Raw genomic sequence first — 23,140 nt, forward strand, 5'->3', positions numbered from 1 at the left:
AGTCTTTCCGGGAAAAACACAATTATATATATTGAAGAGATATTTCCTAACAGGGGAAGACTAAGTTTTCAAGTGCACAACATCTTCTTTCTTCTCTTCTTCTCTGTAGTGGGTCCCAGGACCCACTTTCCTGAGCCGAGACAAGAAGATTAACTAAATGCGGATACAAGTTATACTCACCCAGATCAACACTTCCGCGTGATACTTGGTGAAGACTTGAGCGCTCTCCAACACCCCCTTCCTCAGGTAACAACTTGTGGACAACCTCAGTGGGAAGTTTTCCATAAAGGTAGCATATCTTCGTGGAAAATATGGCGAATGAAGTTATCGATAAATTTTGCGAAGATGGATTGCTCCAGAAAGATTACCGGAAGCGTTACGAGGAATTCTTAACTAGCGTGAAAATAGCTACAAGAGGGAAAAATACTATCAAAGATAGCTCTTGTTACAAACTTGAAACTTACCATGACACGTACAGATATCGAAAGGCGTTACTGAAGGTGTTCATTGCCAAAAAGAAGTCGGAAAACTTCAAATTAACCCATACAACGATACCACAGTTTTTTCGCGAGCTTGAAGGTTATACATACGCAGAAGAGGCTGCAGATAAACGCAAGGAAAGTGAAAGCGGAACTTCTCTTGTTAATGTTTTTGGGAAGGATGATTTCAAGGTAGAGGGTGTTGTTATCCGAAAGACAAACCGGGAAGCATGGATTTTGGTAAATAAAACTTGTATGTTGAATGGAAAAAAGGAGCATAAAAAAGTCGAGCTTCCTTTCGACCTTGAAACGTTTGGCGCAGATGATTTCAGCAGAGAATTTCTTAAAGTGGGTGACATTCTTGAGATTGCAAAAGGTCCCAAAGGAACTGAAATAGCTCTGGAGCCAGAAATTATTTGGTAGGTTGAGTACATACGTTTTAAAAAAACTGTATTTGAGCATATAACATGATCAGGAACGACATCGCTTAACATATTAATGTTAGAAATGAAAAAGAATTATCCATCAATAGAAGCCTCTTATCTATTGCAAATAAAAGACTTCCTTTGATGGACAATTCAAACCCTTTCTCCCTTAAAATAAGTTTGCATATTCTCTAAACTGTTCTCTATATATTTCATAAGGTGCTGACAAGGAGAATTTGGTAACAATCAATAGCTTTGTTAGTTGGTGATCATTTTCTTTATTCTCATGACCTCCATGTTTGATTCAGGGGTGATACTGTGAGGAGAAATTAGATGCTATTCTGACCCTTGGGGTTTAAGTTGGGCAGTGACATGGGTTATTACCATCATACATTACACACCCTTAACTTCCATAAGTTATCATCACCCAACTTCTCACAACATGACCAGATTGTTCAAAAGACAGGCATTGGTTAAATGAAGAACTGTTTCACCTTAAGTATATTTAATTGACTTTGGATGGTCAGCTGAATAAATGGTACTTAAGGGTTGATTCTTATGCTTTCACTTTTCAGCTGTTACAAATTATCTGAGAAAGAGATTGAAGCATTTCTCAACCATGTGCATAAAGTAGAAAGTGATGGGTCATCTGCTGCTACAGCTGAGCTGCTAAGGTAAATAATGTCAATAAATAACCTGATTCCAGGGCAGTTACTGGTAAATGAATTGTGTATTTACTCAATACAGAGACTTTTGCATGGCAAAAAACTATCAGTTACAAGTTGACGACAACAAAACACCAATTATCCATGTGCTTGCTCTTTTTTTTTTTAATCACATCCTATAACAAGTCACAGCAACTGCAGTATCCTGCAAGCAGCAGAGTGCCTCTTATTTTAAGACATAAACTGGTTCAATTGTCTTTCTAGTTCCCAGCTTATTGGCCGAATTTGAGTTACTTACTCAAATCCAGTTTTACTACCAGGTAATAGTCCATTTTACAGTGCTTGGTTGCCAAGCCTTTGAACAGGATTGAGGCTAAGGGTCATCTTGTTATGATACAAACCTTGCTGCTTTTCAAATGCAAATTAATTTGTTATCATGCTAACTAGATGCTGGTCTCTATCACAACAAAATCACCTTCAGCCTCACTCCAAATCAAAGGCTTGGCAACTAAGTACACAACTATAAAATGGCCTATTAAACATATAGAACATAAAAAATCCTTTTTTTGTAGATAAAATACTTTAGACCACACAATTATGATAATCTTAGTTTGTTCAAATTGAATTGCTTAACCTTCCATTTAACTAACTGAATGTTTGTTGAAATCATGAAATTATATAAAATAGGGCACATATATATCAGTTGATGATTCATTCCTTTAGTCTTTAACTGTATGTACTGAAACACTAACAGTGAATTTTTATATGTTAATGGGGAAAGATGACAGGGTATTTTATTGCAAGTAACTTTTATGCACAATATGTAACAACTATTAAACTGAGCTTTTAGCAGCCAGGTAAATATCCACCACTGGCCACTGACTCTGATGACATGTGAAGGTTACAGATCCGTTGTTTTATTATAAACTAAAACAGTAAGATAGTATGGCAGAAAAAGATGATTTAAACTATATGTTTATGGATGCATTAGTCCCACTCACACTGATGCTCAGAAGTGAAAGGCTATATTAAAGAATTAATTCAGAGTTTGAGTAACCAATGAGAATGTGTCTTCAGCACTATATCCAGTGTTTTATTATTTACTAAAATGATGTTATTTACTGAAAATTCACTGACCCTTATAGCCTCACACTTGTTTGCCCTAACTTGAAGTTTTAGTAAATTTTTCTTGTTATTTGTTTGTTTGTTTTTCTTACAGTTGGGTGTTCTACTGATTTCAGGGAAATTGACTTAATTTACTATTAAAATTCACCATTTCCCACCTGGAAAGGGAATAAAGCCTGGAGCTGAAACTAGTATATTCCCAGTTATTTACCACCTATTCTATCACATTTTTGAAACAGAGTTTTCACAGTTCAAGGCTCTCTTTTCTAAGCTGTGATCTGATTGTTTTTATTACCACTCAAATTGTAAGGGCAAAATTCTTTGTCTTCACAACTCCAATATATTTCTATGAATATTGAAACCTTTAAAACTGATCAGAAGGTCCTAGGTAATATAACAAGTGGCTTGTATTACCCTTGTGAACTGAATTCCCAGTTTTCTGGGAATTATTTGAAGGAATTCTCAAAAATTCCCAACTATGCAAATATAGGAAAATTTTTGTTTCTTTTCTTTGTTTTTCTTGTTTTGCTTCTTGACTGATCTAATAGTTTTGTTATGTTGCTTTAATATAATAATGCACTTACATTCTTAACAGGTGTCATGCTTTTTGGGAATACATCCTTCAACATCCTTGGGAAGATTATAGCAACACAACCAAGAAAAAGTTTGCCTACAATGTCTTACTTATTATTGATAAGTTATGCTCCAGTACTCAGAGAGGAATGCTACCAACTGTTCAAGGAATTGTTCAAGAATTTTCAAAGAGTGCCTTCTTCAAATTGGTCCTTCCTGAAATAGTTGAGAATTTAGCCAAAGAAAATTGTATCAGGTAATATTGGTGGCATTGAAAAAAGTGAACATGCAAAAATTTAAAAAAATTTTTCACCTACTAGTAGATTACAAAATCAATGTGTATGAATTGTGACACAGGCTAGCTAGGGTATAAAATACAAAGAACAAACTGAAGCTTAATTCATGGTTTTCCTCTTCAATTAAATACAAATGCTAGTAGATTGTGGTGTGCATGATTATATATTAGTCTGAATTTCATACCCTGACATTGCTTGCCCATGTTTTTTTACCCTTGTTTAGGTTATAATACCAAATCTCTACTCTGTGATCTGTTTCATTCAACACTTTGCTTTCAATACTGACCTAAACATTTTAAAATGAATTGCCAGACAGCAAAAGGCAAAGTAAGGGATGCCTTTGCAGAAAATGGTTTGTGAGAAGTCTTGGATGATTGCATATAAGCTCAAAAACCTGCTTGACCTTGATCAATCAATCTTGTTTAAGGATCCTAGCCAAGGCATCCCTGTATGTGTACTCAATTGAGCCAAACATATTTCAGGCAGCATATGATGACAATTAATTTATTACCAAACAGCTGAAAGTGTAAGGGAGGTGTTATTTTGTTCTTGTCATCTGTTAAGTTTTCAAATTGTCAAAACGGGAAAACATAGTGATTTTGCTATTTGAATCATCAGTGGATCCTTCAAAGTGGTGCAGAATGTTCTAGAACATGTCCTAAATGTTTCACCTTCCTCTGGTCGAAGAGTTCTACCCATGGCAAAAGTTCTTGCTGAAAGCTTAGTGAACAGCTCTTGTGGGAAATCTGCTGTAGACTTCCTGGAAAAGTTGTCACTGATGGTTGCCATTGCAGTGCCAGGGGTCCATGCAGATCTTGAGGCTTTTTCATGGAGAGATCTTCCCTTGCTGCTACTGAGTGAAGAAATCCATAAAGATTCAACAAGTCAGTGCATATCAATTAATGATTTAAATAAACATATATTTTTGGTTAAAGTAAACCTGCTAACCATTTTGCTAGGCTTGAGCAGCCGCTACTCAAACTTAAGTAATTGTGTAGTGGAAGCAAATGTGAGTCAAACAGATGCTACTTTCTGTGGTTTACTAGCTAGGTAATTTTTTACTCATTTTATTACTGATGGACAAGTTATACAAACAAGAAATCCAGATTTGTTGACCAGCAATGAAAATTGTGTATATCCTTTAGTATATTGCCATTAGACTTATGATGGTTAAGGTGCATTAATTATCAATTATAAAATGAGCTTAAGTTTTCATGATTCATCTATTGATTGAAGAAACTAGAACTGACTTACCAGTGATCAAGAAAGAAGGCAAGTACCACTCAGAAAAAGAATACTTGAACACTAATACTTCAGACTTCTAAGAGAGGAGTGTTTTCACAAGTTGAAGAATGGAGTTTCACACTTTTTAAGCAAAGGAAAGTGTGATTCAAAAGAAGCGATGATGTATAGGTGGGAACAAGTTTTTTTATTTACTTTCAATTTATGGCTAGCATGTGTTAGGTACATGAAGAATAGTTTGGCCTCATTCTACATAATCCTATGGGTAGCTACTTCATTACTTGTGATTTAACATGAAGATTTAGAAATCAGTGGAATGTGTTTTTGCCCAAAGATTAGAAGTTTGAATTGACCATCAGTTCCAATGCTTCTACTTCATCCTCATCCTCCTCTTCATCCTCATCCTCATCCTCCTTCTCCTCATTATCCTTGTCCTCATCCTCCTTCTCCTCCTCATCCTCCTTCTCCTCCTCCTCGTCCTCCTCTTCTTCCACCTCATCCTCATCCTCACCCTCCACCTCATATGCTATGCCTCATCCTCATTCTTTTCCTTATCCTCCTCCTCATCATACTCCTCTTCCTCTTCATTCTCATCCTCATCCTTAGCCTGGCATCCCCCCTCCATCCTCCTCCTCCTCTACCTCATCTTACTCCTCATCCTTATCTTCCTCCTCTTCCTTATCCTCATCTTCATCCTCATCCTTGCCCTCACCCACACCCTCCTCTTCCTCATATGCTCTGCCTCACCCTCATCCTCCTCCTCATATCTTCATCTTCCATCTCCAACACAATTATGTTGTAGATTTGATGTAACATTAAGTCTCTTAGATATTGCAGATGTTATATATTGCTAGTAAAGTGTTGATAGTGATTGCAATTACATCTAGGATTACTCTGAAAGGACTACGCACTCATAAACGAGAAAACTCTCCAACCACCATGTCGATTGGATTGCAATTTACTGTTAACTCAGAGGAAAGGATTGACTGGGGGTGAGCGCTTTGTTAAGTTTGAGGTCTTTGGATGTATAATGTCATCAACAGCTAGAAGGCAAGGAGACCGAGGAAGCCACCGGGCTTATGGGAGAGCCACCTCACCTTACAATAATGAATCAAGTAAAGAAAAAATGCTGCGAGTGTGCGGCTTGGCCAAGTCAGTGATTATTTAAGTAAAAACTCTTGCATTTTTGTCTTAAAGTTAAGGTTTGGCAAACGAGTGACTGATGTCAGTCCTATAGGAGATGATGATATAATGCTTACGATCGATACTAGACCAGACAAGAAAGTCAACTAATGATTATAGTTAATAAACAAATATTAGGTTAGGTATTGATCTTTGATTGTTGTCAAACACATTGATTCAAACTTTATCACTACAACATGGCTGGCTGAAATATTTTAATTTGAATGTATGTAGAAATGTGTATGTTTACATCTGCGGTATGTTATCTGTAACAGATCTGCAAGTTGGCTTGTGTATGGAAATCTACTGTGCATTTCTTGTGATGGCTCATTTGAACAGCCTGTTTGGGCTGTAGTGGAAAAGGTAGACCATGAACAAAGGTTGGTTACTTTTTTTAATCTACTTCCAGCACAGACAGCCCAAGAATGAAATTCCTTTACTCACCTGTTGTGTCATTTCAGTGATTTGTGACTCTTGTGTGTGATTCATAGAGGTAGTAACTAAAAGTAGTCACTCCACTTAAATATAAATGGCATGTTAGGAAGCTGCTAGGTCGAAATTGCTTTGGTGAGATTAATCTAATTGAAACATTTTTCTCAGTAAATATGAATGAATTTAGGATTCTACTTCATAGGGTCATGGCCAATGGAGGGCTGTTTGACTGGAAAAGAGGCTTTTGTTGGAAAATTGGAGTTACTAAAATATAAATTTTCTTAAAGCTTTGCTGGCAGTAAAGAAGAAAACAATCCCTGCATTTTTCTCTTGTGGCTATTAACCCTAGCTCTCTAAATATGCTTCAACCATAGAGTGATATGGGTGGCACTTTGTGGTGATAAAACAAACAACATATCAGAGGCAGAATTTGTAATCAAACTACAAGGGATAACAGATAATGGTAGGTAAATTAAAGATAAGAGGGAATTGATACTTTTGATTGAGGTTTTTAAAGAAGCTCATTTTTGTTGTTAACTGACAGCACTTAATTATTTGAAAGTTAAATGAGCTACTCAAGAATGTAGTCTTGTCAACTGACTTAAAGCTGTAAACAACTGATCTGTGAAAAATTCAATGTTGTTACTCAATTGACTGAACTAGTCAGTTGCACGGGACAATTGCTAACAATAAATTGTAGGGGGCGAGGGAGGGGAGGGAGTTTAGCTTGAAATAGGTAATTAATAGCAACCTTTTGGACTGATAGCCATTTTGTTATATTCAGATCTGTACTAATGTAAGGATTAATTTTACTTGAAAACTAAGAGATCAATAATACGAGTAATCATTGATTAATGATGGTTAATTAACTAGTGATAGAGATATCGAATTTCCTTTAGAATCTAGTGTGTGGCCTAGCGTCTCATCTTTTGTCAGATCCGGAGACGAGGCGTAATCTCAAGCTATGGCGGACAAGCTTCAGACTATGTTTCCAGAATAATGATTTATTAATAGATTTCCATTATTTATTTTTTTTTTTTCATTTATAACCTTTTCGTATTCTCCTCAATCACCTCACTCTCCTTTTTTCTACACTCCAGTTTGGGCACTTTGGCGTTCTTGTTTATTGTCCAGTATTTTGTCAGGCAGTTCTCGCACTGTGCAATAAACTCATTTTGCCCAAACTGTTGTGTCGTCTTGGTAACGCGGGTGATTATAGACTAATGACATTTTAAATAAAAATTTGTTGCAAGGTAGCATCAGGAGAGGTTAAATATGCCCTGTTTCACGTTTGACAGAACTACCCATTGAAGGGAAAATAGCAAATCTTTTTCTCATAAGCATGTGGGCTAATTTTTGCATGCCTGCAGTTATGAGTAATGTAGTGCCCAGTTCAGGATTAGCCTGGCAGTATAGTGACAGAATCACCTAATTTTCGGTTGAAATTGTTTATTTTAGTTGAACTCTGATAATTCTGGATACAGCACATGACGGCAGAGTTTTTTCAACCTTTCTGCAGTCAAATTACTCACCATTCAGTCACAGACTGTTATTACATAAGTTATATCGACCTTGAGTGGTATATGACTGCGTTATAATGCGGTGCTGATGAAATACCTGGACGTGTATTTAACACGATTGTAACACTTTCCTTTTTCTTTTTTGGATACCTTTAATAGGGAAAGAAGCTCACATGGCTGAAAGCCAGACATTTTACCTGTCTTTTGGTCCGGCTATGGATATTTTGCAACACAAAGGTTGAGCATCGTAGATCCGTCTTATCACAGTTATCAATCACCACTGGCAAATTAGCTCAGTCTCAACACACAGGTTGATCATCGTAGATTCGTCATATCACAGTTATCAATCACCACTGGCAAATTAGCTCAGTCTCAACACACAGGTTGATCATCGTAGATCCGTCTTATCACAGTTATCAATCACCACTGGCAAATTAGCTCAGTCTCAATACACAGGTTGATCATCGTAGATTCGTCTTATCACAACTATCAATCACCACTGGTCTATTAGCTCAGTCTTTATTAATGATATCCTTTAGTCATCCAATAATGTCCTATGTGATTGAGGATATTAGTGTTCATGCATCCTACGTAAAGTGTTAACTGGAAAATTTAAGTGCGAATTTTGTAGGAATTCTTTAAAAAAAAGTTGTTAGATTCTTAAAAGATGCAAGACAGTGATGTATTTGCTTTTGTCAACAGCTACGTGTATGATTAATTTTTGACTGATATTTTCTAGATTCTGTTCCGTTCAAGGATTTCTTAGTACATCCAGAGGCCAATCACATGTGTCAAGCTGAGTACGTTCGTAAAATAAAAGCTCCTCCTGACTGGGGAATCATATTTGAGTCTCCACCAAAGTCACATGACCAAGATGAGTCTTCAGTGTACTCTCTTGTGGAAGACTTTGAAAGAATAAAATTATCAAATATCAAGGCAAAACTAGATGACACACAACTCGATGCAATTGACCTTGCACTTAAGAACAAAGTGGCCTTAATTCAGGTATGATTGCGTAGTACTTGTTGATATTTTTGGGTTGTCTATAAAATCTTAAGGGTTTTGGAGGATTACGGATTACTTATGAGAGAAAATGTTTCAATAACGACCAAGAAAGAAAAGCTGTCAGCCTACGTTTTGCAGATCCCATGCTTATATTTCTAAGAAAATCTGAGAAGTGTGGAAAACATTCGAAAACTCAACATAGGTCAGTTATGCCCTCAGCCCCGTGATCAGGTCGTGCCTAAAAAGACGTTTCATGGTATTACTACTGACAACCACGATCAAATTTCCAACATTTGACTGCATTGTGCATAATGCTTTGAGCAGTTTGATTGAGAGCTCATAGTGATTTCCTACCAGCACTAATTTTGTAATTTTTTGATTAAAATGGCCTACATGTGATACATACATATATAGTTTATTGGCTTGTCCTCACGGGGCTGTTCAGAGTCAATATGAATCCTAAAATTTTTATCTTTCATGCAGGGACCTCCAGGAACTGGGAAATCTTTTGTTGGTGTGTCTCTTGTTCATTTGTTATTGTCAATGGATGTACCGAAGACATTTGGACCTATTTTTGTAAGTATTTAATGTATATTGAGAATGCATTACTCCATAATCTCTTTGTTCAGCCCCCTCTTGATTTTTAAGCGTTCCCCACTTATGAATGGACTAAATTTATCATATGCCCCTCTCTCTGTCGAGTCCGCCCTTATGGTTGACAATATTTGATCTGATGCGCCATATACAATGCACTAAATGTGAAAACAAGGCGTTTTGCATGAGTTTGTAGTTTGTTACCAAACGAAAGATGATTGATATGTACTACGACCATTTGGTATTTGTCAACAAAACAATAACAGGGGCACGTAAAGGAAATGGTGGACATATCACATAATGCCAAATCTTTAGCAAAAATTCAAAAAGGCGTGACTCAGAAACATTTATTTCCGGAAATTGTTTTCAGTTGTGTAGAGGCTTTAATGTTGCAGATAACATTAATTGTTATGAAAATGCTCACAACTTGAGGTAAGAGCTAAAAATAGTGTGACATGCACATCGCATGAAATGTTCAAAAAAGGTTTGTTAGCCTGTGCTGACGCCGCCGCAAAAACGATCAGCGAGGGTTCGAGTGGAAAGACCACCTGTTCCAAACTTCTCATGTTTGCCAATTGATTGATTTGTAAAGGTTATAAGCGTACTGATGTTTTTTTTCCCTTCTTACCCTGTTATTCTTACTTGACTATTCAAAGGTTGTCACTTACAAGAATGACGCTGTAGACCATTTCTTGGAAGGGTGTCTAGATTTATCGTCTAAGCCCAGAATTGTCCGTGTTGGAAAGTCATCAAGATCAGAAAAGTTGGAGGACTGTCTCTTGTTTAACGTAAGATTTGTTGGATCTAGCTGGGCTTGGCTGTTTGAAACCTGATTGACACTAATCCTGGGTTACATATACATAAAAATAATTCATTTTCATGATGTTTAAATCAAGATTAGTGCTAAATGTCCTTTCAACAACTCGGTCAAGGGTCCGTAGTAGTGCTGCTGCACGTTACTGCTGATAAAATTTTGTTGGCATTTGTTGCAACCATCACCGATCAGATGAAACAATAGATTAAAAATGAACTTTTGAAACGTTTTGCTTAACATAGCCTTTTCTTTCAATTACTGGATTTTGTCTATTTTACTTGCCTTACTTTAGAATTTTCACGATATTTTTCTAGTAAGCAGTTTACGTGAAGTTGAAATTTAATGCAAGCTCATTGCCACCAGCTAGCAAGCAGTCCCTCTTTAAAAGCGTTGCGGCACGAGCGTTTTTTCGCCCATGTAGAGGTATGGGTCCTCAAGCGAGACCTCTCGCGAGCCGGCGAGAGGTCCGCAAAAGCTTTGGCACTACTTCTCGTTATTTGTACCAGATCCCTTATAGACCTCTCGCCGGCTCTCTTTGCTCAGGGTCTGAAACCTACTCGCGGGCAAAGGAGCGGTCATCTAGTGATAAGCCTGCGCATTTTTGCATAGGTGTGTAATGAACTTTTAATGATATTTGATTTGACAATTTTCCTTCTAAATAACGCTTGTGTGATCTCTATTCATATAGGTAAAGTCAAAGTTTGTGTGGTCTGAAGTTCTCAAAACGCAAAAAGAAAAACTCAGAAGTCAACTGCGAAATATGCAACAGCTCGTGAAAGAGGCATACTCGAAACTTCAGGGTTCCTGTGTTTTTAATGCTGATATGTTCATCCAGGCGTGGATCTATGTTTTAAAGTACCCCTCAAGGTGTTAATTTGTGATTCAATTATTCCAAGTGACAAAGGGTTATTATAAACCTTATGCATGTTCATGTGAAACTCGATGGAAGACGGTTGGTTGATGGTACATTTGCCCGTCACCTTATTACTCCATCAGGAAGGCAATTGGGCTTTGATTTCATACCAGTGACGTACAATTCTCCCCAACTTTAAGTTCTGATTATGTGAAGGGTGGGTAATGTTACTTTGTGATTAGATAATTATTTGGCGGATAGTATAGTTTGTTTTCGAACACTTATGCACTTTAGAAATTAGTTTTCCCGTTGGATAGCGTTATCCTACCCTCAAGCTTAGACTGTGCTGTGTGGCCCTATGGAATAGCTGCAAAAAACGTACTTATGTTCACCCTAAAAATTTTTCTTAAAGACAGCAACTGAAAAACAGGTCAGGGAGCTCCTGATAGAATCAAATGACCAAGCGAAGGTGGATAAGCTACTCAAAGAGAGAAGCATGGATGGGTCATATAAATCTCACTTGAAAGGTGCAGGAATATTTCATTTGTTAAACCTTTCTTACTTTTCCCGACTTAGATTCCGAGGTGTTGTATGTTTTTTCCTCAAAAAATATTTAATATGAGAAAAACTTGAAATTTTCGTAGGGAAAATATTCAGCGATTTATGAAAGATCGACGTCTGCCAAAGGACTGAAATAGTTTCAATAATGATTTAAGTTTATAGTGCAAAACGCAGTTGAAGTGTTGTTCTTTAAATTTGAATTTTTTACTTGGTTAGCACTAAAATAGTTCAAAATGAGTCGAGACGAGTATTTAATGTTTTGTTCCAACATGTTTCTTTGGTGACATTATTACCTTGCTTATCTGACTAACTCCCTTGCTTTGAAGAAAATCTCTCTTTGTGTTGGACGTTACAGGGTGTGTAAGAAACGCACTAGGCAAGTGGCTTCCTGGACAAGTAGAATTTGATCGGTTTGCCAGGGAGAACGGATTTCCAGGAACGAGTAGCAAGCCGTCACATTCAGTTACTGACGCAAAGTCAGAGCGCACAAGGTACTTTTGATGCTTTCATATATTATTATTAGACAGAAAAAGGGCAAACAGGGCAAATTTGTGGCGATACAAGTTGAGTGAAAATCGATGAACGCCCGTTGGCCTACCTGAAACGAAACAAAACTTTTCTACGTTTTGCAATGATTGCAGCTTTGCTCTTTGGTACTGCAAACACGGAGTAAGGTCGTAACTGCACAAGCGCAGCGTGGCGCATTTCTCTCTGAAGGCATTTACCGGAAGAAACCGGCTGTCATTCTAATTAACTGAGAAAAGAATTTACATCAGCGAGATTCTCGCGAATTTTCGCACCTCGTAAACAGTTGGGGCTTGCGATAGATTTTCAGGGTGACTTGAGAGTCCGAAATGGCCATCAGAATTTTGAGGCAAGACGCCGACAGGTGATTCACCTGGATTTTTATCAATAGTCCATTTTACAGTTGCGTGCTTGGTTGCCAAGCCTTTTACAACAAGGTCACCTTCAGCCTCACTTCAAATCAGAGGCTTGGCAACTAAGCACACAACTGTAAAATAGCCTATTGTCTAAGCTCGCGCTCGAGAAGTCAATTTCGTCTTAATTCAAGGAATTCCGTACAATAAAATACAGGCATTATAATCAGTCTAATCATCTTAGCGGCCTTCATGTTTTCAGCAGTGTCATATGACAACCGTACCGTGAACGCATTATACAAACGTTTGCTTGCCTGACGATCTTTTCGGCACGCACTCGACAAGTCTTCGAAATTTTTTGGGAATAAGCTTGGGAAGAAAGTTCATTTTAAAATTTGAATATTTAGTGAGTGAAGAAACATCACGTCACGTGTTTCTATTTCGCTGTGAAACAAAAATCTTAAAAGTTGAACTGTTTACCAACGGAACATTTCCATCTGGCGCATGAAAAACAATGTGCTCATACTTTACTCCAGATCTCTGTATCAAATCTTCTATTGTATAAGGTGTCTTACAATGTAAATATACCACCTTAGTTACCACATTCGCCTCTTAAATGTCCACAGTTAATCGTAAAGTAGGCTATGCTGGATCGTGGATCAAATCTGACCATATAAACGTTTTGAAATTTAAACCTAAGACGCCTTACATACTTTATTTTGAGTGATTGTACACTTAATTCGTAGTAGAAAGAGTGGTTTATTGACGTTTCTCCTCATTGCAAGTTCGCCCCCTGCCAGTGCACCCCATCAAATATAACATGTTCGCCCTACGTTCACTATTTTGCCCAAAGATCTTCAACTCGTCTCCTTACGGCAAAACATATGGCCATTGTGATTTCTGTGGCATTATACTAGCTGTTGGTAACTGTTGCTTGTTTTGTCAGTGACAAGTTAATAGCTGCAAAACCTGGTTGTTGAAATAAGTCCTAGGCTAGATCTGAGATCTTATTTGTTTAGTGAAAATATTGATCTCCGCTCTGCTACATGCAGAACTAAAAAGCGAAAACTGGATCAAGAACAGGAAAACCCCGATGACTTCCGAGAGCCTTCTGTAGAGGAAGATGAGCGGATTTCCTCAGCCTTAGAGTACGAGTTTCCTGACGATACGCAAGATATTTCTGACACCAGCACACATGACACATTTGGAGAACGAAAACTTATTCCCATGGATGAGAGAAGTGAGTTTTTTTGGTTTTAAGCTCTACTTTTTAAATTTGATAAATACAAATACCAGTTTAAAAAAATTGCAATTTGCTAAAAAAAGTATGAAGTATATACAGCTTCTGTTTTCTCATCAGTGTCTCTTTTTGATGACGAAGCTAAGTGCGAAGCCTTCGACATGAAAATAATCTTTCACTATCATGCCAGCAAAACTCGTTTTCTTTAGAAAGTTGGGCATTTAGCTTCGTTTTGAACGTGAGGGTTCTCTGGAACTCGGAAATTTCCTATTAGATATTTACTGGCGTCTTATAGATGTAACCTAACCTTTATAGCATCCTCAAAAGATTAACCTTTGTCTAACATCTGGTGCAATCATTTCCATACATGGAGAGACTTTAGTATATGATTTGGTGAGCAAGATTGATTTAACCAATGAGAACGTTTGAAATACAATATCCCAGGCTGAGAATTAAATAGTTGGTAATTGAGAAACCACTATAATGGTCATAAACCAGATCAGAACATCCCATTTTCTACCGTGATACGGATTTTGTACATGGCGTGCATGTAAAATGGCATTTTTTCCATACTAGAATGTTATGTTTGAAACCATTGTTATTATCGTAAATGTGATCTTTTGCCAGAAGTTGACAACTTCATAAGATGCTCAGATGAAACAAATATCTGGGTTCTCAATCAGCATGCAAGGATTCAGCTAGTGTATGCTCTTCAAAGCTTGTATGCTGAGAAGGCCCGCATGGAGTTTCTTGATGTGAGCAGGGAGGCCCAGGAGGTAAAACACAAGCTTCGATTGTGACAGTAATAACGTCAACTAGAAAAAACGTTGTGGAATATCTTTTACTTAATGTTTTGTTCTTCCCTTAGCCACAAAAGATGTAGTTTCAAAAACATCTTTTCACAGTGATCATGATAGTCTCCCTTAAACGAAGAAAAATGCGCAGATTTGAAATATCCTCTTCTATTTAGTTGGTCATCTATCAGTATATAAACAAAATGCGTTGTAAGTAGTACATTATGTTGTAAAAAGAGCCAAATTGATCAAAAAATGGTGTGTAACCCCATCTTTTCACGTGAAATTGGTCCGGCTATCAGCGAATTCGTTCTCATAACAACAAGTTCTTCTTTGTACCCTGAACACGGAATATGTATTTTGCACAATGACCCATTTGTCTCGAATATTTATTTTCGTTTCAGGGTCCCCTTTAGTGAAGAGCGAACTCATTATTTTGAAATTTTCTTACCGCTCATGTTGCTAGGTTTTTTATGATTTCATTTATGCACTTATACTTGGTGAGGTAGGGAGTGTCTTTCAAGGACAATTGACTTGGCTGTGCGCCTTTTTTTTCTCTAAATTTTACTGTTGAACTTATCCACAGAAACATCACCAGTATACAGCGTTGAGAAATAAACATGAGATCGATGTGATGAGGCAATGTGAAATTATTGGTATGACGGTGACTGGTGCAGCCATGAGAGCTAATCTGCTGGGTAAACTAACAACACGTTGTATTTGTTGGTGTTATTGATGTGAATATGTTGGTGGTAGTGCCGGTGCAAGTTCATTTCATCTCCTAATCAACTTCAGACTGTATGTTTAGTTTTCCAATTTTAGGATACTTCACATATAGCATAGACTTTGTGATAGTGTAGTGTGATCGTCCGGGTTAGTGTAATCTTAAGAAGGACTTTTGTCGGTAGTGGTGACTGACGTTTCGACAACCTGAGTAGAAGTCATCATTAGAATCAAGAGAATCATTAGTTGTTGTCAGTCAATTGATCTAAGTCCGGTTCGTATAAACTGATTAATTCAGTTTTGCCGTGATGTTATCCGCCGTAAGACTCAAGTGGCGTAGGTCGGTTGCGATCGGTCGGTTTCGATCTTTCAGTAAAGTCAGGTCGTTCTGTTCGGTTCGTCTGTAATGTTAATATCATGCATGAGTCGTTTGTATGGTGCCGGTAGAGGTTGACACCTTTTGAGGGAAATTTGTTCTATGTTTGCAAACCAGCTTTCCGGAGTCAGTCGTTGGAAGTAGTTGGTGCTGTCAATTAGGCATTGCACAGAGTCCCAGTCAATAGTGTGTTTCGTAAGTCGATGATGTTCAGCAATGTGATTGTTGAAATCACCTTTCCTTGTCGCTAGCTTGTGTTTAGTCAGTTTTGTTGTGAGTTTTTGTCAGTCTCGCCGATGTAGGAGGCGTGGCAGTCGGAGCGATTGATTTTATAAACCGCTCCCTGTCTGGTCCTCGGTTCGTCCTTGTCCTGGACGTTTGTCAGTAACTGACGTAGTAAAGTGATGGGTTTGTGGACGACGTGGATGTTGAAGGGTTGTAGGATGCGCCAGATGTTCTCAGACCTGCTATATCAGACATGTCATCACGATGTAGTCCTTGGAAACATACTAAAATTGTTTAAGTTTGTCAACTAGTTCTTTTAAATTACCCACTGTCCAAACATTGATTTTTTTTAAAAACTGGCGGGGAATTCGGTAACTTCGCGAATGTCATTTCAGTCACATATCATGCTATCACTTCGACTGATTCGTGAGAATTTTTTTGAGATGTGAAACCGAGAGCACCGACATAGTGTGAAGTTGGGCTCATTTTGCACTGACTTTTTATTATCGGGATTAAAATTATGGTCGAAATGGAGTTTCCGTTCGCTACGTATGGTTCTGAATGATCGTAATGCCTTTCCACTCACAGTTCATTTGCTGTTGTTTAATATACTTTCAGAGGAAATAAAGCCATCAGTTATGATAGTAGAAGAGGCTGCCGAAATCTTAGAAGGACAACTTGTGGCAGCTATCCCGCCATCCGTTCAACACCTTATCATGATTGGTGATCATCAGCAGCTGAAACCTGTGGTACAAAACCCCAGACTCCGAAAGACTAATAACCTTGATGTCTCCATGTTCGAGAGACTTGTGAACTGCAAGATTCCTTTCAAGCAGCTTGAGTATCAATGCCGAATGAGAGACGACATTGTTGATTTGCTCCGAACGCTAAAAATCTATAAGGAGCTTAAAACAAAGACGGAGGTAAATGCTGGAAAGTATGGACCTAAGTGGACAATGGCTTTCGCACAAAGTTTATCTAAGGGAAGGTTATTACTTTTCGCGGGTGGAGGACACCTATTTGCCAGTGCTTGCCCTGCTGAGGCTAGGAGAGAATCGGCGCTCTAAGGGGTTAAAAACATAAATTCTTTGTGTTACTTACGTTAACGATTCCCTCTGTTTACTAACCTTACTGCCAAACCCATTCCCTCCATGCTAGATTTAAATCACTCTTTTAGCTACAAGGAGTTGAAATTCGTTTTGCACGGAGTTACAGAGCTTGAAATGTATAGTTATTTGTTCTACCTCTCTAGCTAATTCGCAACAATCATCTTCCTCATTGTGTGGAGAAGAGCATGTACTTCTGCCGCCACACAAGTGAGGAGAAACCATCAAAAGATTCTCACAGCAAACGAAACGTCCATGAGGCCAGAATGATCACGGAAGCTGCAAAAACGTTTTGTCAACAGGGAGTTCGTCCATCTAGAATTACAGTACTTTGCGCATATCGAGGACAGGTAAGTGAACTTTGGATGCTTTTAATCTCTACAACCGAAGTATGATTTCATCCTGAGGACATGCATAGTGATAAAATTAACATCCTATGCAAAGTTTAGGTGGGTCACAGCAGTTTACAGCTCTGTTTTTTTTAATTGACCATTATTGCTGCTCTGAGTCTGGTGATGGTGAAATACTCGTATTAAAATGTCCAATCTTTGTAAATCATATTATGACTGTCCTTGTTACTTAACTCAAGTTAAGCCATCATAACAACATTATAACCTGTTAAATACATTCTTATTTTTATCTATGAAAGTTAGCAACCTAAAATGAACTTGGAAACCCCATTACTATTTTTGAATGGTGTTCTTTTCATTAAGATAAAACTTTGATGTAAATTAAAGAGGCTCTAAATCCCAGTTGTTTAAAAATGTGCGAAAAGTTTCTTTTGTTTAATGATTTTGGAATTGTTAAATAAAGAAAATGGGGGGGGGGGTCTACTTAGCTGGTTTTCAAAATGGTTAACACTACGAGCATATGTAATGTTCAGCAAAGTTTGTTTAATACCTTCTTTTCATCACCTCATGTAGGATGATAGCTATGATACATCGAAGACCAAGCATTGTACACAGTTGCAAGTGCTACCGTTTGACCCTCAGATACCTGATCGAATTGCAATGTATTTGTCAGTGTTTGCCTTTTTGGGGGGAAGACGAAGACTGCACCATCTACCATATCACCCTTTAGACACTGACTACAAGCAAATGGCGACAAGCTAGCACACATGGTGCAAGGCTGGTGGGGGGCGATTCTGATTCCCACCTTTGAAGCATCGCTTTCCCCTATTGTTGCTGATGAGCCGTTCATCGCAACGGTACACGGAACTCACAGATTCTTTTTCGTTTTCATGTTTATTCTCCGTACAATAAGTCACTAAGAAGACTTATGAATTAGAATAAATTCTAGAAAACTCTCTCCCTGAAAACTCTCAATTTTTGTCGTGTCCGGTTGTCTGATTTTGCTCACACGTGTTTTTTACCTTATTTGGTAGTATTCGCGAGTGTCACAAACTAAGAGGGGTGGGGGTCCGTCAAAACTCTTGAACACTGTCAAGGAGAACAAATAATATTACATTGTCTTCAGGAGGTTACTTAGGGTACCAGTTGCTCTCTCTATGTATATCCAAACTGGACTGATAACTACAGGATACCACTGGCCATTTTTTTTTATCTTGTTCTAATTGTTAAGGTGATATACTCCTTTTGCAGGTCACTGAAATAAAAGATTTCTTCCAATCCACAAATGTTGAGAAAATGGGTGAGATTGAGGTGACGACGATAGACGCTTTTCAGGTATGGAAAGTTCCTCTCATGTCTTTTATCAATGTGAAATAGAACAATGGTTAACTTCTTTAAAAACATTTATCAATTTCAGTTGAAAATCCTTTCCTTAGTGTGGTCCCGAGACATCTAAACTTTAAACTCCGTGGTAATAAATTGATATGACTAAAATCTTATGGCATCATTGAAGAAAGTGTAACGAGTTAACTAGTGTAAGCAATTCGGCAAACAATTAAAGGATATAATGTGATTCGAATCCGTCACCCTCGCGATCCCGGAGAGATTCTGTACCAAATGCGGTGCTTTGAAGTGAAAGGAACGGAAAATTTTAAAAAAGAACTATCTACGACGTTTGAGAATGAGGTTCTTATCATACCTAATCATTTTCTTATACAGGGGCAGGAAAATGACATCATTCTCGTTTCTCTGGTCCGCAGTAACAATGAGAACAAGATTGGTTTTTTGTCACAAAAGAATCGTATTTGTGTGGCAATTTCACGAGCACGTTGTGGCTTGTATCTCTTTGGTAATCAAGCTCAATTGGAGTATAAGTCATTAGTCTGGAAGGTGTGTTGAGTTATTAATCTTGCAAAGATAGTTGGGTGGCCTGTGACTTATTGTCACTTTTGTGGACTTCTGATAAAAAAAAATCAGGTTTTTAGTCCCATGACCAATTTCTAGGGCAGAAAATCTCTTTATTAGTGTGCATACTCCACCCAGGAATATAACTGTTAGGGCAGCATGATGTAATGCACTTTGTTTTTGTTTTGTTTTGTTTTTTTCTTTACGTGGCGGTTTTATTGAGGGTAGTTCGTGATAGACGAGCGTTCCACCAAGATGCTTAAAGAAACTTGGAATCAACTGTATTTGTTATCTTATGACAAATGTGATGGAGTTTCTTGATCTTAAGTTGGTTTGAAATGGATTATATTCTTTCCAGAGGAAAGCTTGATATAAGTGTTTGTTTTGCTTTTGTTTGGTATGTAAACACAACTTCATAACAAAGAGAATGGTTAAACTTAACAAGAAGGAAAAATGATGAGGTATTCCTTTCTTTGCCAGGCTATCGTCAAGTTCATGAAAGAGAAGGATTGTCTCGTTAAAGAAATTCCATTTGTAACTGTAAGTAACACGCGAAGTGTTAACTGTAATATAAGCACTTGTTATGCTGTCGTTCAATTGCTTCCGAATTTGAGTTATGAACGTAACACGAGATACAGTGTTTCCTACGTTTAGTGAGTAACCTCCGCCCCCCGAGTAAGTGCCTCACTCCAGTAAGCACGAAATTTGGGACTAAATAGTCGCTGCGGCCATGGCGCGGCGCTTATTCGAGGAATTGGTTCTCAAGTTTCAATGCTTCATACACAGTTGGATATTCTGAGGCAACTGGATGCAAATCCCTTCGATTGCAATCAATCCAAATTCTGAACCTCACCTTAAATTCGTAACCTTCTTGGTTTGTTTGACTTTCATGCCTGCCCTAGATGTTTGGGTGATTTCAGTATGTAGTAAAACCTTCAAATCAAACTCAAGAAATCCAGGGATATGATTGATACAGAAAACAAGCGTTCAAATTTCTTTCGTTTTAACGAATACATTTAGGCTTCTGGTAGCCGTTCTGAGGGTGAAGCCGTTAGCAGTTCTTCCTTAGAAGGTGGAAAAAGACCTGGAGTTAGTAAGTACAAGATATTTATTATCTTGTGCACGGTTATTTATAAAAATCATCGTCATGGGCATGGAGCAAAGATTAAAACTGACTCGTCGATGGCTGTTGAAAGCTATTGCATGAACTTCCGTTACCCGCTCTAATCTTTGTTTAAAAAGCACAACATCTCTGTATCCAGAATTGGAACGTAGTGTACCTCAATGATTCCTCTGATACTCATGACGTTTGGAGAGCTTCCAGAAAAAAGCGCCGAGTACAAATGAAAACTGGTGGCATTACTGCCTTCTAAAGGCTTCTTCTTTTGTCTTTTTGTGTTCTTTAGCAAATATAACCATTAACATGCCCAAAGCAGAGAAAGTCAATTTACTTATCGGAGACCAAGGGACGATGCAGGTTACAACTGGTGAGGTTGTTTAAAGGTGTTTTTGTATTTACCAATCCTTTTTTGCCTTAATACTTCGCTGTAGGAGGAATAAGTCAGCAGTGAGAATAAGTCATCTCAATATACTGTACGATTAATAGTAAGGTGTGAACTTCAGTTTTATGACTGCAAACTAAGAAACGGTAAGAGTCATCGAAATTTTTCTTCTCCTAGACAAGTCTACGTCGGGAGAGATGACAACTAATAATTTTTCAATACCCGCATCGGGTGAGATAAATGTTCAGGGTCTGTCGTCTGCTGAGACGCCCGTACAAGAAACAGAGAAATCGAAGGTCGAGACTGAAGAGCAGACGGAAGAGGGAGGCAAATTCCCTATTCAGGAGGAAGGTTTTGAAGAATTTAAAAAGGAAAAGCCAGTGCAAGAGACGCAAGTATCAAGAGAAGCGCAAAAAGTGAAGGACGAGAACATAAGAAAAGCGGGCGAAGACGAGAGATTCCAACAAGAATTTGGTAAAGGAGAGCCACTTCAGGCCGAAAACGACCGTTCCGCCGGAACGGCCGTTTAGCTAGTAGTAATTACCACCTGATCTTAAATGCTCACTGGCAAAAACGAAAAAAATAAAAGGAATAGCTATAGGATGTAGCGTGTTCATGGGAAGATATACGTTGAACTTTGTGTCTCGCCTTTAATCCTGTGTGAACAACAAAGGCTTCCAGCTGTCTTCAGAGATCAGAAGTTTTAAGCATTGACAATTTTTTACGTATGCGCAACATTTTGTGTCCTTAAGGTTTTTAAGGGAAGCTATACTAGTTTGTAGATTTTGCTATTATTATGTTGTAATTAATCACACCTTGCAAAGGAAGGTTAAGTCTGTACCTCTGCCAGAGCTTATCCCGGTTTCCCTAGCGTGACGTGAGTAGGAGTATTACCCCTCCCCCCTGGATTGGGGTGCTGGTTCTTCAGGGTGGAGAGAGGTACTGTGATAGTAAAGTATTTTGATCAAGAACCGAACGAGTGACCCAGTTAGTTCTCGAACCCAGACTCCAGCGCACCAATTATCAGGCCACAACGTGTTCCACTAAGTACCTTGTAGGTGGTTAATTTTAGCGCTTGCTTATCATTACTCTCAGGTACTAGGTACGTTATCACCGGCTTATTTCAACGGTCTTGTGAGCCTTAAAGTGCTTTCCATTCTCAGCCAGGTGTAACGAGAGAATTTTTAGTTTTTAAGGTTACTATGCTTAATGCTTTAGAAACAACATTGAGACTGCGGAACTTTTGCTAAGCTCAGCAAAGCGTAAATGCTGCCAGTTGTTATTCAGCCAGCCTTGGGAAGTTGTTGTTTGACAGTATCTGTAGTTAGTGTTGAACTGTAGCCGTTACTTGTCGTAGTCTTTTCTTTAGTTGTTGTCTATTTGTGGTGTTTTGAGAGTGATTGATCTTGTGAAAGGCAAAATTCCGTTCTAGCCAATCGTTTTTAAAGAAATGTTTAGGATGGCTGAAAGCGTGACCTAATCCTTGTGATAATTAAGGGCATTACCTAATCCTTTGTAGTTTGGCCTTGGATAGAACTGTGTTGTAAAGCTTTATTTGGTTTGAACAAGCGTTGTGCTTGGTCAGAACAAGTGTAGCACTTGGTCACAGCAAGGTCAGTATTTTATGAGGATTTGATGTACCTGGACGTACCATGACTGCAAATTAAAGCGCGTGTTGAAGTCAAGTTTACTGTGAAAGTCTTTTTTCCTAAGAATAGTCAACAGCCGTGATGGGTCCCAACCTTTGCGCTGCTAACGAGTGTCCCCCCCAAGAAGTGATTTTAATTTTTTCCTGCCTGTCCTGTCATTTGCGAAGGCAAGAAACCTAATTTCACACCAGAGAGAGAGAGAGGGTGCAAGAGGGTGCTCACCACTCAAAGAGAAGCCAGCCTTCACTGGCGATGCAGCTAGAGCATGGAATCTGGCATTAGGACCTTACCAAGAACCTTAGCGGGCTTAGCCGCTCACATAGCAGTGTGGAAAAATTGGGAAAAATATCTTTTGCACAACAAAGTTTTATTCTTAAACTAGCCGCAAACTGTTGTATTTTGATCTCAAAAGCGAATTCATTACTTGTATATACGTTATTTTGCTCTGTATACTCCTTCCGGAAAGCGTACCAGTCAGTTTCACGAAGTTCGTCGCTGTGTCCTGATCGGGGTAAAAGTGACTAAGACAATGACGAGACCTGACGAGAGTTTAGCGTTGGTGAACGACTACGCCCGGAAACCTAACGAAAATTGATTCTTTTCTGTCTCGGCAAAAGCGGTAAAAT

At 38.3% G+C, this 23,140-nt stretch overlaps 2 protein-coding genes across 7 annotated transcripts; both read left to right on the forward strand.

Annotated features, from left to right (window-relative positions):
* Positions 1-144: 144 nt before the first annotated feature.
* LOC136277271 (uncharacterized) lies at positions 145-4,766 on the forward strand. Of its 2 annotated transcripts, XM_066159068.1 has the most exons (4): positions 145-898; positions 1,480-1,578; positions 3,290-3,523; positions 4,182-4,766. In XM_066159068.1, exons 1-4 carry the CDS (start codon positions 312-314, stop codon positions 4,615-4,617), a joined length of 1,356 nt encoding a protein of 451 aa, XP_066015165.1. In that variant the 5' UTR covers positions 145-311; the 3' UTR covers positions 4,618-4,766. The 2 variants fall into 2 exon arrangements, with proteins under 2 accessions (XP_066015165.1, XP_066015167.1); XM_066159070.1 differs by lacking the exon at positions 3,290-3,523.
* A 66-nt stretch (positions 4,767-4,832) lies between these two features.
* LOC136277270 (NFX1-type zinc finger-containing protein 1-like) lies at positions 4,833-22,550 on the forward strand. Of its 5 annotated transcripts, none has more exons than XM_066159064.1 (22): positions 4,833-4,976; positions 5,693-5,797; positions 6,263-6,367; positions 6,794-6,882; positions 8,099-8,176; positions 8,679-8,944; positions 9,428-9,520; positions 10,195-10,326; positions 11,041-11,187; positions 11,618-11,732; positions 12,122-12,257; positions 13,664-13,884; positions 14,512-14,660; positions 15,265-15,376; positions 16,621-16,925; positions 17,255-17,458; positions 18,710-18,793; positions 19,178-19,348; positions 19,844-19,903; positions 20,384-20,456; positions 20,770-20,850; positions 21,043-22,550. In XM_066159064.1, the coding sequence occupies exons 1-22, from the start codon at positions 4,966-4,968 to the stop codon at positions 21,393-21,395; spliced, it is 3,090 nt and encodes a 1,029-aa protein (XP_066015161.1). In that variant the 5' UTR covers positions 4,833-4,965; the 3' UTR covers positions 21,396-22,550. The 5 variants fall into 5 exon arrangements, 4 of the variants coding, with proteins under 4 accessions (XP_066015161.1, XP_066015162.1, XP_066015164.1 ...); XM_066159065.1 differs by having other exon boundaries at positions 13,697-13,884; XM_066159066.1 differs by lacking the exon at positions 4,833-4,976 and having other exon boundaries at positions 5,746-5,797; positions 6,263-6,350.
* Positions 22,551-23,140: the final 590 nt, after the last annotated feature.

This window comes from Pocillopora verrucosa, chromosome 12 (assembly GCF_036669915.1).
Source record: "Pocillopora verrucosa isolate sample1 chromosome 12, ASM3666991v2, whole genome shotgun sequence".
Taxonomy (NCBI): Eukaryota; Metazoa; Cnidaria; class Anthozoa; order Scleractinia; family Pocilloporidae; genus Pocillopora; species Pocillopora verrucosa.

Coding starts and splice junctions, on each gene's coding strand:
- LOC136277270 (XM_066159064.1), top strand. Junction 6,883..8,098: donor ACAAGGGATAACAGATAATG/GTAGGTAAATTA, acceptor TACCTTTAATAG/GGAAAGAAGCTCACATGGCT. Junction 8,177..8,678: donor GGATATTTTGCAACACAAAG/GTTGAGCATCGT, acceptor GATATTTTCTAG/ATTCTGTTCCGTTCAAGGAT.
- LOC136277271 (XM_066159068.1), top strand. CDS start 312: ATGGCGAATGAAGTTATCGATAAATTTTGCGAAGATGGATTGCTCCAG. Junction 899..1,479: donor CTGGAGCCAGAAATTATTTG/GTAGGTTGAGTA, acceptor TTCACTTTTCAG/CTGTTACAAATTATCTGAGA. Junction 1,579..3,289: donor GCTACAGCTGAGCTGCTAAG/GTAAATAATGTC, acceptor CATTCTTAACAG/GTGTCATGCTTTTTGGGAAT.